The following is a 15214-nucleotide window of genomic DNA, read 5'->3' as shown; positions in this document are numbered from 1 at the left end:
AGGGCGCGGGCGCCGGCGAGGGAGGCCGCGGCGAGGGCGGCCGCGGCGGGCGCGGGCGTGGGCGGACGCGGCCGGCGACGGCATGGCGGGCGGCGAGCCGGCGATGGCGCGGAGCGGCGGCGGGCGCGCAGGGAGGCGGCGGTGGGCGCGATAGAGAGGAGACAGCGAGAGCAGAGAAATGAGGAGGAAGAAAGCCGCGGGCGAGTATATTCGCCTTCTTTGCCGAGTGCCCGTGATCTGGCACTCGGCAAAGTTTTTTAAATTTTTAAAATAAACTTTGCCGAGCGCCAGATCGGTGGCACTCGGCAAAGGATCCTTTGCCGAGTGTCTATCATCCGACACTCGGCAAAGATTAACTTACACATCTTTGCCGAGTGCCACCCTAGGGGCACTCGGCAAAGAAGTCTTTGCCGAGTGTCTTCTTTGGACACTCGGCAAAGTACATTTTTATTTTTTTTTATTTTGCCAACCAAAATTTTTGTGGTATGTTCCTACACTATATAGACCTACATGTACTATTTTGGGACAATTATAACAGTGTTTTCTATAGCTAGTACATTTAATTTGTTTATTTGAATTTTTTCGGAAATTTCAGATTTGAACTGCAGGTCACTTGAAACTTGGAAAACCGTGCATGCAAAAATAATATCCATGCTACATAGCACAAGTTACGACCGATTTCAGGAGCGGACCGGAAACTTCGAGCACCATGCTCACTCAACATGACCGTGAACTTGCCATACAGCTGTTTAAAAAATTTATAAAACACAAACAAACTTAGAAAATCATGAAACTTGTCCACATGTCATGATATCATATGTAGAGTCTGATAAAAAATTTAGAATGTTTGGAGAAAGTTGTGAGACACTATGTGTATAAACCTAAGAGAACCACACATGAAATCATAGAGTTTCAATGTGAATCTCTTAGGTTTGTACACATAGTGCGTTACAGCTTTCTCGAAACTTTTTCAAATTTTTATCACAGCCTCTACATATGATATCATGACACGTGGACAGGGTTCATGATTTTCTGACTTTGTTTCTGTTTTATACAATTTTTAAACACCTGGATGGCAAGTTTACGGTCATGTTGAGTGAGCATGGTGCTCGAAGTTTTCGGTCCGCTCCTGAAATCGGTCGTAACTTGTGCTATGTAGCATGGATATCATTTTTGCATTCACGGTTTTCCAAGTTTCGAGTGACCTGCAGTTCAAATCTGAATTTTCCGAAGAAATTCAAATAAACAAACTAAATGTACTAGCTATAGAAAAAACTGTTATAATTGTCCCAAAATGGTACATGTAGGTCTACATAGTGTAGAAATATACCACAAAAATTTTGGTGACCAAAATAAAAAAATAAAAATATGCTTTGCCGAGTGTCTACAGAGGACACTCGGCAAAAACTATGTTTGCCGAGTGCCAGATATTTGACACTCGGCAAAGACTGACGGCCGTCAGTTGTAGACGGCCGCTAACGGCCCTTTGCCGAGAGCCATGTTTGCCGAGTGCTCGGCTGTGCCGAGTGTCCTACACTCGGTAAACTAGCTCTTTACCGAGCGCAGGACGTTGCCGAGTGCGGCACTCGGCAAAGCCTTCTTTGCCGAGTGCCCGATAAAAAGCACTCGGCAAAGCCACCGGCACTCGGCAAAGGCGCGAATTCCGGTAGTGATATTCACCAAATCAAAAGTGTGCATCCCATTCTGAGAAGTCGATACCATATTCATATCCACTCTGCCATCGCCCTGTATCAGGTGAGGGGATGTCATATTCATATCATCGCTTCTGTCCCCATGTATCAAATGTGGAGATGCCAAGTTCATATCAATTCTATCACCATGTATAAAGTGTGGTGATGCCAAGTTCATGTCCACTCTTTCCCTCTGCATCAAGTGAGGAGATGACATGTTCATGTCAAGTCTTCCCTCTCCATGAATAAGGTGGGTCGTTGGCATTTTCATCTCAACTCTTCTGTCCCTATGAATCAGGGCATTGGCATTTGATGTCATGGCATCACCATGGACTAATGCTGGCACATTTGGCGCTATGTCCGCATCAACCCTTCTATCCCCCTGAATCAGAGCTGAGGTGTGTGACGCCATGTTCTTATCAACTCTTGTATCTGCAGGCACCTGACCAGTCACAGTCATATTTACATCAACCTGTTGATCACCTTGCTTGCTGTGATCAGGCCTAATTAGTCTGTCCTTTGCTTCCTTCAAGGCTGACAACACAAACTCCTTCAGCTCAGGTTCTCTTGCTCCGATGTCAATGACATCTTCAAAATATTCGTGGCCACAAATATACAAGTCATCATAAATGCCCAGATCCCTATCTGATTCCATGCGATTGGTGTTTGCGGATGAATTAAGTACCTAAAATCCTTCCTCCAGCGGTTCAGGATGTAATTTGATGGCAGTATCAGTACATTCTCTTGCTTCAGAACAGCCAGACAAAGAATACCCCTCGAGGGAAAGGAGCGACAAATGCACCAAACATCCTTGTCAGAATTGTTGTAAACAACTGTATAGTCGACCTTCTTTCCCTGTATTAACTCACTGACAATGTAAGTAATTGAGTTCCCACTTCTGTCTACCTCTTTACAAGTAACATGCATCAATTGCTTAATCTCATCTTGGAACGTTTGAAACATGGTTACTGTGTAGAGCTCCACAAGTTGCTCCTCAAAGGGCAATCCCGACAACAAAGTGAGTCTAGAATAGTATGGCCGCAAATCGGCATATGTTTCTCTTTCCAGCTTCTCTTTCAGAGTAGCCTCGTATTGCTCAAGGAAAACTGGAAGGGTGGTTTTACTCACAACACTATCAAAATATGGATCAGTTTTTTCAGCCTTCCTGATAGCAGAGGTGCCAGCCCAGAATGAATGATTGATATACCCAGGTGCCCACTGCTTCCGACAACTGTACAAAGCAGAGAACCACTCATTGTCTTTGAGATTGTACTGGTCGACCATGGCCCCCCACTCTTTTTCGAAGTCAGTAAGAGTGACGCTATCATATACAACCTCCTTGAAGCTTGAGGAAATTGCCTCTTTCTCATGTGTGCGAACCACATTTTCAAGTAGCTTCTTCAAGATGTGCCAAAAGCAAAATCGATGCCTTGCATTTGGAAACACCTCAGCCACAGCCTCTGAAATGACATCTGAATAGCCGGTCGTGATTGCCTCTGGGGGTTTGCCATTCATACAGCTCAACCACCTCTTCAACAACCAAACATAGTTCTCCTTGCTGTCACCAGACAGGAGACTACAACCAAGAAGCACAAGGTGACCATGGTTATTCACCCCAAGGAGTGTGGCTAATGGGAGGCTGGCGCATGAGTGTTGTAAATACATCATGTCAAGTGTAATGACGTCGCCAAAATAGCGGTATTGCGCCTGGGCTCTAGAATCAGTCCAAAAGAAATTCTTCACAAGATTTTCCCGATCAAGATCCCAGCTGTGGATAAAGTTTGGTTTCCTGTGTTGCATCTTTTCAATGAACTTCTTGAGTGAATTGAGGTCATCCTCCCCGAAAAGCGGCACAAAACTCTCCAACCTACTAAACCTCTGGCTACCAACAGCAGCCCCAACGCTAGCACTCCTCTTGGGTCGTGTCGGGAACTTCCTTGTCTCAGCAATCTCGCTCAGCGACTTCTCCACCATTTCATCCATCTCATCTGTAATATTGGCCTTCTTCTTTGCTGACTCAGGCATCTTCCTGTAGGCCTTTAAGAATCTCACCATATCTGGAGTACAAGGATGGTTATGCTCCAAGCCGACGGATTCCACCTTCCACCTTCCATCCACACGCTTGTCCCGGATGATCAACATCGTCTTACATCCAGTCTTCTCGGCAGTGCCACGGCGAGACTTCTTCTCCTTGGCAGCCAACCCCCGTTTGCTGCGGAGTGGGTAGCGGGTACCTGGGACGTCAGAGGGGGCAGCGCCCGTCCCAGATTTGCCGTTGTACATGCAGGTGAAGGTGGAGCGGTAGCGGAGCCCCTCGCAGTTGTGGCAAGTGCGGCGCACGGCATGAAACCCCGTGTGGTAGGCGTGGACCTTGTATAGCGCGAAAGCCTCGTCCACAGAGTCGAACACCACGCCCACCCGCGGCACGAGGGCCTCCTCCAGCGTGTTGGGGACGAAGACGATGTCCCCGCTGCCACCGTCCTCCTCGTCGTCAGAGGGGATGACCACTTCATCGTCCTCCACGACCACCTCTTCGTCTTCCTCCTCCTCCGCAGGGTATCCGTTGAGGTCGTCGGCAAGCTCCTCCTTGACCTGCCGCGCATCCTCCCCGTCGGACTCGAGGCTAGGGTTGTGAGCCCCGGTGGACCGCCTCTTCGAACCCGCCCCCATGCTCTGCCCCTACACTATTTACACACACCCTCTTGCGCGCGCGTGCGCCACAACACCGCACCCCCGAAAAGAATTAACACTAGAGGTACAGTGGAACGGATACCTCGCGGCGCGGAATGGCGAGGGTTCCGAGAGGGCGACGGTACGGGGGAGCGGGTGAGGTGGCGTGGGGCAGCGTAGCGGCTAAGGGGACGTCGATCTGGGCGGAGCAGTGGGCGTGGGGACGTCGCCGGGGAAGAGGCTCGGGCTGGTTTGCTTTTGCTTTGGTGGGCGGAGCGGAGAGGATGTGTGTGCGTGCCTGGGCGGAGGAATTTGGCAAAATAGGTCACTCTAGTTTGCCGCTCTGCAAAATACACTGCATCAACGGGTCGCTCAAGTCTGTCGCTCGCCAAAAGGGGTCACAGATACATTTGGAGCACCTGTCAAGTGGGCCCGCGAAAATTTGTCCCCATTATACCCTTACGGTAACTCTACGCCGTCTGTTTCCCTTTCTCTTCTTGTCTCGACGCGACCGAGCACTTCCTTCTCTGTCTTCGCGGATCGGAGGAATCTGCAGTATACACAAAGCCCTCCTCGCTTGCACAGGCCAACCCCGTGGTCTACGATGGTGGCGACCAGCGTGGGCGGGGCTCGACGGCCACCGTCTCCAGCACCAGCTCGCCGGAGCTCAGGCTGATGCCGCATCTCTGCCACCCTTAACCTGCTCTGCTTTGAGGGTCCGGTTCTGAAAGAATTCGTCGCTGACCCATCTCTGCTTTTCACATAGTACTAGTTTTTATCTTACTTTATACTTTCCGAGCAGCACTTGCTGAACTGATGAAACGAGCGCACTTGCTGAACTGACCACAAAAGACGCATAAAGCGAATTGATCATCTCGACGTGCTCCACCGACAAGACCGTTTGTTAATGCATAAAAGCAATTGGGAAGAAGAGGAACGGCCGTTGCAAGTAAAAATAAATTAATAGCACGAAGGAAGTGCTTTCTCAAAAGAACATTTTGAGTCTCGAGGAGTATGTTATTATACGCAACATGCCGTCCCGTAATTAAAAAAAAATCCACAAATAGTTTTGGACCTGTGATTTCTTTGGGTCGAGGACCTTGTTCTCCTGGCTGCACAGACTGGAATTCGGCCCCTTGGTTCCACTCTTCGACGACCTCCGTGTCGAATTTGAGACGAACAATGTCTCGATCATCTCTTCGTTCACTCTATTCGCATGTGCAAACAGTTGAAGCACGTTAAGTTATCATGGCAGTGAAGTGGCTCTAGCCGAGTGCAAGCAATGCAATACGCAAAGACGGACACGGCCTCACCGGAAGGAGCTCGCCTTCAGCTGATCCCACACCGTCGGTCGCCCAGAGCTCGCGCGCACCTTGTCCCAGTGCAACGGCTTCAGCTTCGGCAGAGCAGCCGCGTCCGCGTCCGCGCCCGCTTGTTTCTCTGACGGAGCGCGCTCTGGAGACTCTTCTGGGTGAACTGCGTTCGCCGAGGCCCTGATCACCGTGGTCGTTGGGCGCTCAGAGTGCCGCCGGGGCAACCAGCCGCTGCTATAGATGAGCAAACGGGCCGCCCGGCCCGGCACGGCCCGGGCCCATGCATGGCACGGCCCAAATAGGCACGGCACGACCAGGCCCACGGGCCTGCACAGTCCTACGTGCCTGGCCAGAGGCCCAGGCACGGCCCTTCGGGCCGTTTTTCGTGCCGGGCCAGCCCGAAAAGCCCAGGCCCAATTGTGGTTCGGGCCAGCCCGAAGCCCGGTAAACAGAATTCAACACAGTTTATAATTCTGAGCTAGAAAACAAAGATGCAACTGAATTCAACACAGTTCAACAAAATATACAGAAATTTTGAGCTGTTAGTGCAATGCCGCCTCATTAAAAACCTTTCTAGGTAAAACTCACACCTCGTGAGAAACCCTAGAAAGGAAAAAAGAGTACGGCCAGCTCAGTTTATAATTCAAATGTTCACAGTTAGTATAATTTACAAGCCAAAGTATCAGGACAGAATACAGATCAAGCCAAAGTATCATGACAGAAGGAGTGAATGACAGTCGACAGATCAAGGCAAAGTATCAGGATTCAGGAACAGCAGCTTCATCCAGCCAGAGGTCCTTGAAGGACTCCTCTAATTCATTGTCCACCATAGCATGTTGTGCCCGATGTTGGCCTAGCTCCCAATCTTTGATGCACACCAACATCTCCACTGTCTCTGAGTTCAAGCGCCATCGTCGATCCTCAAGAATCCTGCCAGACAAACTAAAAGTAGACTCCGAATAAGTAGTTGAGGCAGGAACAGACATAATGTCTCTAGCCATAATTGAAAGAATTGGATAGGTTAGTTTATGCTCATGCCACCAATTTAAGATATCAAAATCATCCTCATAGGCAGCCACATTGTCACTGTCAAGGTAAACAGTTAGCTCACAAATACCCACACCAGGTCCACTACTACCTGAAGAACCTGATGCAGTTGAGGATCTAGAAGCACCTGTTCCTCCAAAAATTTTACCCCAAGCCTGTTTTCTCTTACCTGTCATACCTGATTGATGTGTGGTTCTAGATGGCCTAGCAGCACCAAACTTAGTTTCATACTTGGCATATAGCTTATACAACTCAGTCTTAACATCAGCAAAATAAGTACTGTAATTATAATTGTTAGATTGAGAAAGCAGTTCAAGAACATTATACAAACCCCTCATTTTAGCTCTAGGGTCTAGAACAAATGCAAAGGAATATAACATTGGTATAGACTTCCAGTACTTCATGAACTTAGCTTTCATTGGAACAACAACATCACTTAGATTAGTATCATGTTCATGTTCATGCAAATGGCTAGCAAATTCAAGTATGTGATGGATTACCAAAGGACTGGTGGGATAATAAACACCAGACAAGACAACAGTTGATTCATAAAACAACTCAAGGAACTCCAAAACCTTTTCAGCTACATACCAATGTTGTTCATTCAGTAGAGGATAGCCATAGTGTGTATTAATGAACACAGAAAACACAGACTTATATGGCAATAGATGTTTTAGCATAAGATAAGTTGAATTCCATCTAACATCCATGTCTAAACCAAATTTTCTAGGTCTACAACCTTTTGCCTTGCAGTAATTACTAAATGAACCAATTCTCTGGTTAGAAGAGTTTAAGAAATTAATAGCAGTCCTAAACACATCTAAATAATCCTTAAGCCTTTTCAAGCCACTTTTCACTATCAAGTTAATAATGTGACAGGCACAACGCTGATGAAGCACACTATATGTTTTGTTACTAGTATCTGTTGGATCAACATCAGCACCCAAATAACCAGCAAGCATAGGTGACAATGTGAGCATGGCAGTTGAATTAGAAGAAGCATTATCTAAGGTAACAGAGAACACTTTATCAATCATGCCAAAGTATTGAATCACACAAGCAATGCGTTCAGCAATGTTAACACCATTATGAGACACTTGGATCAATTTAAAGCCTATCACACACTTCTTTAACTCCCAATCAGCATTAATAAAATGAGCAACAACAGTAATGTAGTCTTCCTTGGCATTACCAGACCATATATCAGAAGTCAAGCAAATAGAAGACACACCAGGAAAAACATCATCTTTTAAGTTCTTTAGCTTTTCATTGTATAGCTTAGCCAAGTCTCTAGCAGTTGTAAACCTAGATACCCTAACATATCTAGGGTTGTGAGCATGTTGAATGTAATTATCCCAAGCATCTGTGTCAGCTATCCCTAAAGGAAGATCAAGTCTAGCAATCAAACGACAAAGCTCAGTCCTAGCCACCTGAGGATCATATTCCCAGTTTCTAAAAGACCCGTCAGGGTTCAAAGCTAGTCTAGTTTGAACCATAGCAGCATGATCAGACTTCTTTTTACATGATTTCTGGTGCCTAAGCAAATGTCCAGTGCCAGCATTAGAACTAGCACTCAACCGAGCCTTGCAAAATTTGCAAATACCAGCAATGTGCACCTTCTTACCATTACGGTTTTCAGTGACTTCAGTGAAGTCATCCCAAACAGCAGATCGACGCTTACCAGTGCTGGAAGAAGTCAATGAATCAAGTTCGTTAGAGCCAGCAGCATCACTAACCGGAACCGGCCCGGCAGCTGTCCCCTCCAGGTCGTCGGCACCATGACTGCTACCGATACCGAATAAGGCAGCAGCAGCATCTCCCATGTCGTCGACGTCATCGGGAAGCTGCCCTAACTCAACGAGCTCGTCGTTGATGGTTCTAGGGTATCGGCCATTGTCGTCGTCGTCATCCATGCCCGGCCCCCCTCTCGGCACCGTACCTCAACGGCACTGGCGGCACCAGCACGACCACGGCGTAGTCGGCCGGCGACCTACCAAGCAAGGGATTAGGGTTAGGGTTTGTCGGATTGGGGAGGGAGAGCCGGAGAGGGACGTACACGTACCTGCCAAGCCGGAGCCCGGAGCCGGAGACGAGGGTCTAGGGGACGACGACGCGCGACAAGCCGACGACCGACGACGACGACGACGAGCGAGGGGATTGGGGAGGGAGAGCCGGAGAGGGTGAGCCGCACAGAACAAGCGTGCAGATGTCGCCGGTGACGGAGATCCGGCAGTGGAGAGCCTGAAAGGGAATTAGGCTTACACCTAGTCCCTAATTAATTTTGGTGGTTGAATCGCCCAACACAAACAATTGGACTAACTAGTTTGCTCTAGATTATATGTTACACAGGTGCCAAAGGTTCATCTATAAACTATACTAAATCGACTGTCCGGAATACCGTAGATTATTCCGGACAGGAGAAGCTTTTTGGAAAAACAGGCCAAGCGCGGACCGTCCGGGCCCTTGCGGCGGACCGTCCGCGACACAAGGATGTCTCTCGGACAGAACCAATGCAAAAATACAAGTTTCCACTACGGACTGTCCGGAGGAAAAGCTAAGACCGTCCGAGCCCTCGCGCGGACCGTCCGGCCTCAGGCGCGGACCGTCCGGTCGGTAAGAAACCGAAAAACCCGAAGGTAACGGGTTCGGAAAAATGAATTATAGGGGGCCTCGCGGACCGTCCGGGGTGCACGACCGGACCGTCCGCGACTGGCTCAGTCTGACATCTGACGACGCATTAAATGCAATATAGTCGTTGATATAGCCGTTACTGCTGACCATTGCATTTTCAGCCGTTGATCTACAGGGGCGGACCGTCCGCACCAGGAGGGCGGACCGTCCGCGCTCAGCAGAATGGCCCAACGGCTAGGAAGTGGTTGGTGGCTATAAATACAACCCCAACCACCTCCTTTCACTTCATCCAAGCATTCCAACCTTCAACATTCAATACAAGAGATAGCAATCCATTCCAAGACATATTCAAATCCTCCATCTCTCCAAGTTTCACAATTGAGAAAAGAGATCATTAGTGATTAGTGACTTGAGAGAGAAAGTGATCTGTGTGTTATTTGTCGCTCTTGTCGCTTGGCTTTTTAATCGTGCTTTCTTGATTCCTTCATTGCGATCAAACTCACTTGTAATTGAGGCAAGAGACACCAAACTTGTGGTGGTCCTTGTGGGAACTTTGTGTTCCAAGTGATTGAGAAAAGAAAGCTCACTCGATCCCGGGATCGTTTGAGAGAGGGAAGGGTTGAAAGAGACCCGGCCTTTGTGGCCTCCTCAACGGGGAGTAGGTTTGCAAGAACCGAACCTCGGTAAAACAAATCTCCGTGTCTCACTTGCTTATTCGCTTGGGATTTGTTTTGCGCCCTCTCTCACGGACTCGTTTCTTTATTACTAACGCTAACCCCGGCTTGTAGTTGTGTTTATATTTGTAAATTTCAGTTTCGGCCTATTCACCCCCCCTCTAGGCGACTTTCAATTGGTATCAAAGCCCGGTGCTTCATTAGAGCCTAACCGCTCGAAGTGATGTCGGGAGATCACGCCAAGAAGGAGATGGAGACCGGCGAAAAGCCCACTACAAGCCAAGGGAGCACTTCATCGGAAGAGTCCCGCACCAAGAGGAAGGAGAAGAAGAAGATCTCCTCCAACAAAGGGAAGGAGAAGAAATCTTCTTCTCACCACAAAGAGAAGAAGGAAAAATCCTCTTCCCACAAGCCGCATCGGAGTAAGGACAAGCAAAAGAGGATGAGGAAAGTGGTCTACTACGAGACCGATACTTCATCAACATCGACCTCCGGCTCCGACGCGCCCTCCGTAACTTCTAAACGCCAAGAGCGTAAGAAGTTTAGTAAGATCCCACTACACTACCCTCGCATTTCTAAACATGCACCTTTACTTTCCGTCCCATTAGGCAAACCACCAACTTTTGATGGTGAAGATTATGCAAGGTGGAGTGATTTAATGCGTTTTCATCTAACCTCACTCCACAAAAGTATATGGGATGTTGTTGAGTTTGGTGCACAGGTACCGTCGGTAGGGGATAAGGATTATGATGAGGATGAGGTAGCCCAAATCGAGCACTTCAACTCTCAAGCAACAACAATACTCCTCGCCTCTTTAAGTAGAGAGGAGTACAACAAAGTTCAAGGGTTGAAGAGCGCCAAAGAAGTTTGGGATGTACTCAAAACCGCGCACGAGGGAGACGAGCTCACAAAGATCACCAAGCGGGAAACGATCGAGGGGGAGCTCGGTCGGTTCCGGCTTCGCAAAGGGGAGGAGCCACAACACATGTACAACCGGCTCAAAACCTTGGTGAACCAAGTGCGCAACCTCGGGAGCGTAAAGTGGGACGATCACGAAATGGTTAAGGTTATTCTAAGATCTCTTATTTTCCTTAACCCTACTCAAGTTCAATTAATTCGTGGTAATCCTAGATATACTAAAATGACCCCCGAGGAAGTTATCGGGAATTTTGTAAGTTTTGAGTGCATGATCGAAGGCTCAAGGAAGATCAACGAGCTTGATGATCCATCCACATCCGAAGCTCAACCCGTCGCATTCAAGGCGACGGAGGAAAAGAAGGAGGAGGCTACACCAACTCGACAACCAATAGACGCCTCCAAGCTCGACAATGAGGAAATGGCGCTCGTCATCAAAAGCTTCCGCCAAATCCTCAAGCAAAGGAGAGGGAAAGACTACAAGTCCCGCTCTAAGAAGGTTTGCTACAAATGTGGTAAGCCCGGTCATTTTATTGCTAAATGTCCTATATCAAGTGACAGTGACCGAGGGGACGACAAGAAGGGGAGAAGAAAGGAGAAGAAGAGGTACTACAAGAAGAAGGGCGGCGATGCCCATGTTTGTCGGGAGTGGGATTCCGACGAAAGCTCAAGCGACTCCTCCGACGACGAGGACGCCGCCAACATCGCCGTCACCAAGGGACTTCTCTTCCCCAACGTCGGCCACAAATGCCTCATGGCAAAGGACGGCAAAAGGAAGAAGGTAAAATCAAAATCCTCCACTAAATATGAAACCTCTAGTGATGAAAATGCTAGTGATGAGGAGGATAACTTGCGTACCCTTTTTGCCAATCTTAACATGGAACAAAAAGAAAAATTAAATGAATTAATTAGTGCTATTCATGAAAAGGATGACCTTTTGGATTCCCAAGAGGATTGTCTTATTAAGGAAAACAAGAAACATGTTAAGGTTAAAAATGCTTATGCTCTAGAAGTACAAAAATGTGAAAAATTATCTAGTGAGCTAAGCACTTGTCGTGAGATGATTGACAACCTTAGGAATAAAAATGCTAGTTTAAATGCTAAGGTTGATTCACATGTTTGTAATGTTTCAATTTCCAATCCTAGAGATAATAATGATGATTTGCTTGCTAGGATTGAAGAGTTGAACATTTCTCTTGCTAGCCTTAGAGTAGATAATGAAAATTTAATTGCTAAGGCTAAAGAACTAGATGTTTGCAATGCTACCATTTCCGATCTTAGAGATAAGAATGATATTCTACATGCTAAGATTGTTGAACTTAATTCTTGCAAACCCTCTACATCTATTGTTGAGCATGTATCTATTTGTACTAGATGTAGAGATGTTAACATTGATGCTATACATGATCACATGTCCTTGATTAAACAACAAAATGATCACATAGCAAAATTAGATGCTAAAATTGCCGAGCATAACTTAGAAAATGAAAAATTTAAATTTGCTAGAAGTATGCTCTATAATGGGAGACGCCCTGGCATCAAGGATGGCATTGGCTTCCAAAGGGGAGACAATGTCAAAATTAGTGCCCCTCCTAAAAAATTGTCCAACTTTGTTAAGGGCAAGGCTCCCATGCCTCAGGATAACGAGGGTTACATTTTATACCCTGCCGGTTATCCCGAGAGCAAAATTAGGAAAATTCATTCTTGGAAGTCTCACTCTGACCCTAATCATGCTTTCATGTATAAGGGTAAGACATCTAGCTCTAGGCAACCAACCCATGCTAAGTTGCCTAGAAAGAAAACTCCTATTGCATCAAATGATCATGACATTTCATTCAAAACTTTTGATGCATCTTATGTTTTAACTAACAAATCCGGCAAAATAGTTGCCAAATATGTTGGGGGCAAGCACAAGGGGTCAAAGACTTGTGTTTGGGTACCCAAAGTTCTTGTGTCTAATGCCAAAGGACCCAAAACCATTTGGGTACCTAAAGTCAAGAACTAAACTTGTTTTGTAGGTTTATGCATCCGGGGGCTCAAGTTGGATACTCGACAGCGGGTGCACGAACCACATGACAGGGGAGAAGAGGATGTTCTCCTCATATGAGAAAAACCAAGATCCCCAACGAGCGATCACATTCGGGGATGGAAATCAAGGTTTGGTCAAAGGTTTGGGTAAAATTGCTATATCTCAGGACCATTCTATTTCCAATGTTTTTCTTGTTGATTCTTTAGATTACAACTTGCTTTCAGTTTCCCAGTTATGTCAAATGGGCTACAACTGTCTTTTTACTGATATTGGTGTCACTGTCTTTAGAAGAAGTGATGATTCAATAGCATTTAAGGGAGTGTTAGAGGGTCAGCTATACTTGGTAGATTTTGATAGAGCTGAACTCGACACTTGCTTAATTGCTAAGACTAACATGGGTTGGCTCTGGCACCGCCGACTAGCCCATGTTGGGATGAAGAATCTTCACAAACTTCTAAAGGGAGAACACATTTTAGGATTATGACACAGAAATTCGAGATGTCTATGATGGGGGAGTTGAAGTATTTCCTAGGATTTCAAGTAAAGCAACTCCAAGAGGGCACCTTCATTAGCCAAACAAAGTATACTCAAGACATTCTAAGCAAGTTTGGAATGAAGGATGCCAAGCCCATCAAGACACCCATGGGAACTAATGGGCATCTCGACCTCGACACGGGAGGTAAGTCCGTGGATCAAAAGGTATATCGGTCGATGATAGGTTCTTTACTCTATTTATGTGCATCTCGACCGGATATTATGCTTTCCGTTTGCATGTGTGCAAGATTCCAAGCCGACCCTAAGGAAGCTCACCTTACGGCCGTAAAACGAATCTTGAGATATTTGGCTTATACTCCTAAGTTTGGGCTTTGGTACCCTCGGGGATCCACATTTGATTTGATTGGTTATTCGGATGCCGATTGGGCGGGGTGCAAAATCAATAGGAAGAGCACATCGGGGACTTGCCAGTTCTTGGGAAGATCCTTGGTGTCTTGGGCTTCTAAGAAGCAAAATTCGGTCGCTCTTTCTACCGCCGAAGCCGAGTACATTGCCGCAGGCCATTGTTGCGCGCAATTGCTTTGGATGAGGCAAACCCTGCGGGACTACGGTTACAAATTAACCAAAGTCCCTTTGCTATGTGATAATGAGAGTGCAATCAAGATGGCCGACAATCCCGTCGAGCATAGCCGCACTAAGCACATAGCCATTCGGTATCATTTTCTTAGGGATCACCAACAAAAGGGAGATATCGAGATTTCATACATTAATACTAAAGATCAATTAGCCGATATCTTTACCAAGCCTCTTGATGAACAATCTTTTAACAAACTTAGGCATGAGCTCAATATTCTTGATTCGCGCAATTTCTTTTGCTAGATTGCACACATAGCTCACTTATATACCTTTGATCATGCCTCTTTCATGTGTTATGACTAATGTGTTTTCAAGTCTATTTCAAACCAAGTCATAGGCATATTGAAAGGGAATTGTAGTCTTCGGCGAAGACAAAGGCTTCCACTACGTAACTCATACTTCGCCGTCACTTCAAGCATGAGCACCAAAGAAAAGGATTTTGTCCTTGGGGGAGAAAGTAATAGCCCAAGGCAAAAGGACCAGACTTCTTCTTTGGTATAATCTCAACTCATTTATTTATGACCAAAGGGGAAGAAAAGCACCAGGAGGACTCTAATAATTCCGTTTTTGGCGATTCATGCCAAAAAGGGGGAGAAATGAGCCCAAAGCAAAAGGACCGCACCACCACCTAATTCAAATTTCAAAACTCAGTGTTGAATATTTTTCAATTGGTTTTCCTATTATGTTCAAAAGGGGGAGAAAGTAGTATTTCAAAATGATACATCAAAACCCTCTTGAACACTAAGAGGAGGATTTCATTTAAGGGGAGTTTTGTTTAGTCAAAGGAAAAGCATTTAAAACAGGGGGAGAAAATTTCAAATCTTGAAAATGCTTTGCAAAATCTTATTCATTTACCTTTGACTATTTGCAAAAAGAACTTTGAAAAGAATTTACAAAATAGTCTGCAAAAACAAAACATGTGGTGCAAGCGTGGTCCAAAATATTAAAAATGAAGAAACAATCCATGCATATCTTGTAAGTATTTATATTGGCTCAATTCCAAGCAACCTTTGCACGTACATTATGCAAACTAGTTCAATTATGCACTTCCATATTTGCTTTGGTTTGTGTTGGCATCAATCACCAAAAAGGGGGAGATTGAAAGGGAATTAG

General features: G+C 46.2%; 1 protein-coding gene across 1 annotated transcript; it reads right to left on the bottom strand.

Annotated features, from left to right (window-relative positions):
* Positions 1-1684: 1684 nt before the first annotated feature.
* Positions 1685-4458, bottom strand: LOC109940901 (protein FAR1-RELATED SEQUENCE 8-like). The gene has a single exon (XM_035963248.1). The coding sequence runs from the start codon at positions 4359-4361 to the stop codon at positions 2244-2246; it is 2118 nt and encodes a 705-aa protein (XP_035819141.1). The 5' UTR covers positions 4362-4458; the 3' UTR covers positions 1685-2243.
* Positions 4459-15214: the final 10756 nt, after the last annotated feature.

The sequence above is a fragment of the Zea mays genome, chromosome 1 (assembly GCF_902167145.1).
Source record: "Zea mays cultivar B73 chromosome 1, Zm-B73-REFERENCE-NAM-5.0, whole genome shotgun sequence".
Lineage (NCBI taxonomy): Eukaryota > Viridiplantae > Streptophyta > Magnoliopsida > Poales > Poaceae > Zea > Zea mays.
The sequence above is the reverse complement of the archived record's forward strand: the minus strand, read 5'-3'. Positions and strand labels throughout refer to the sequence as shown.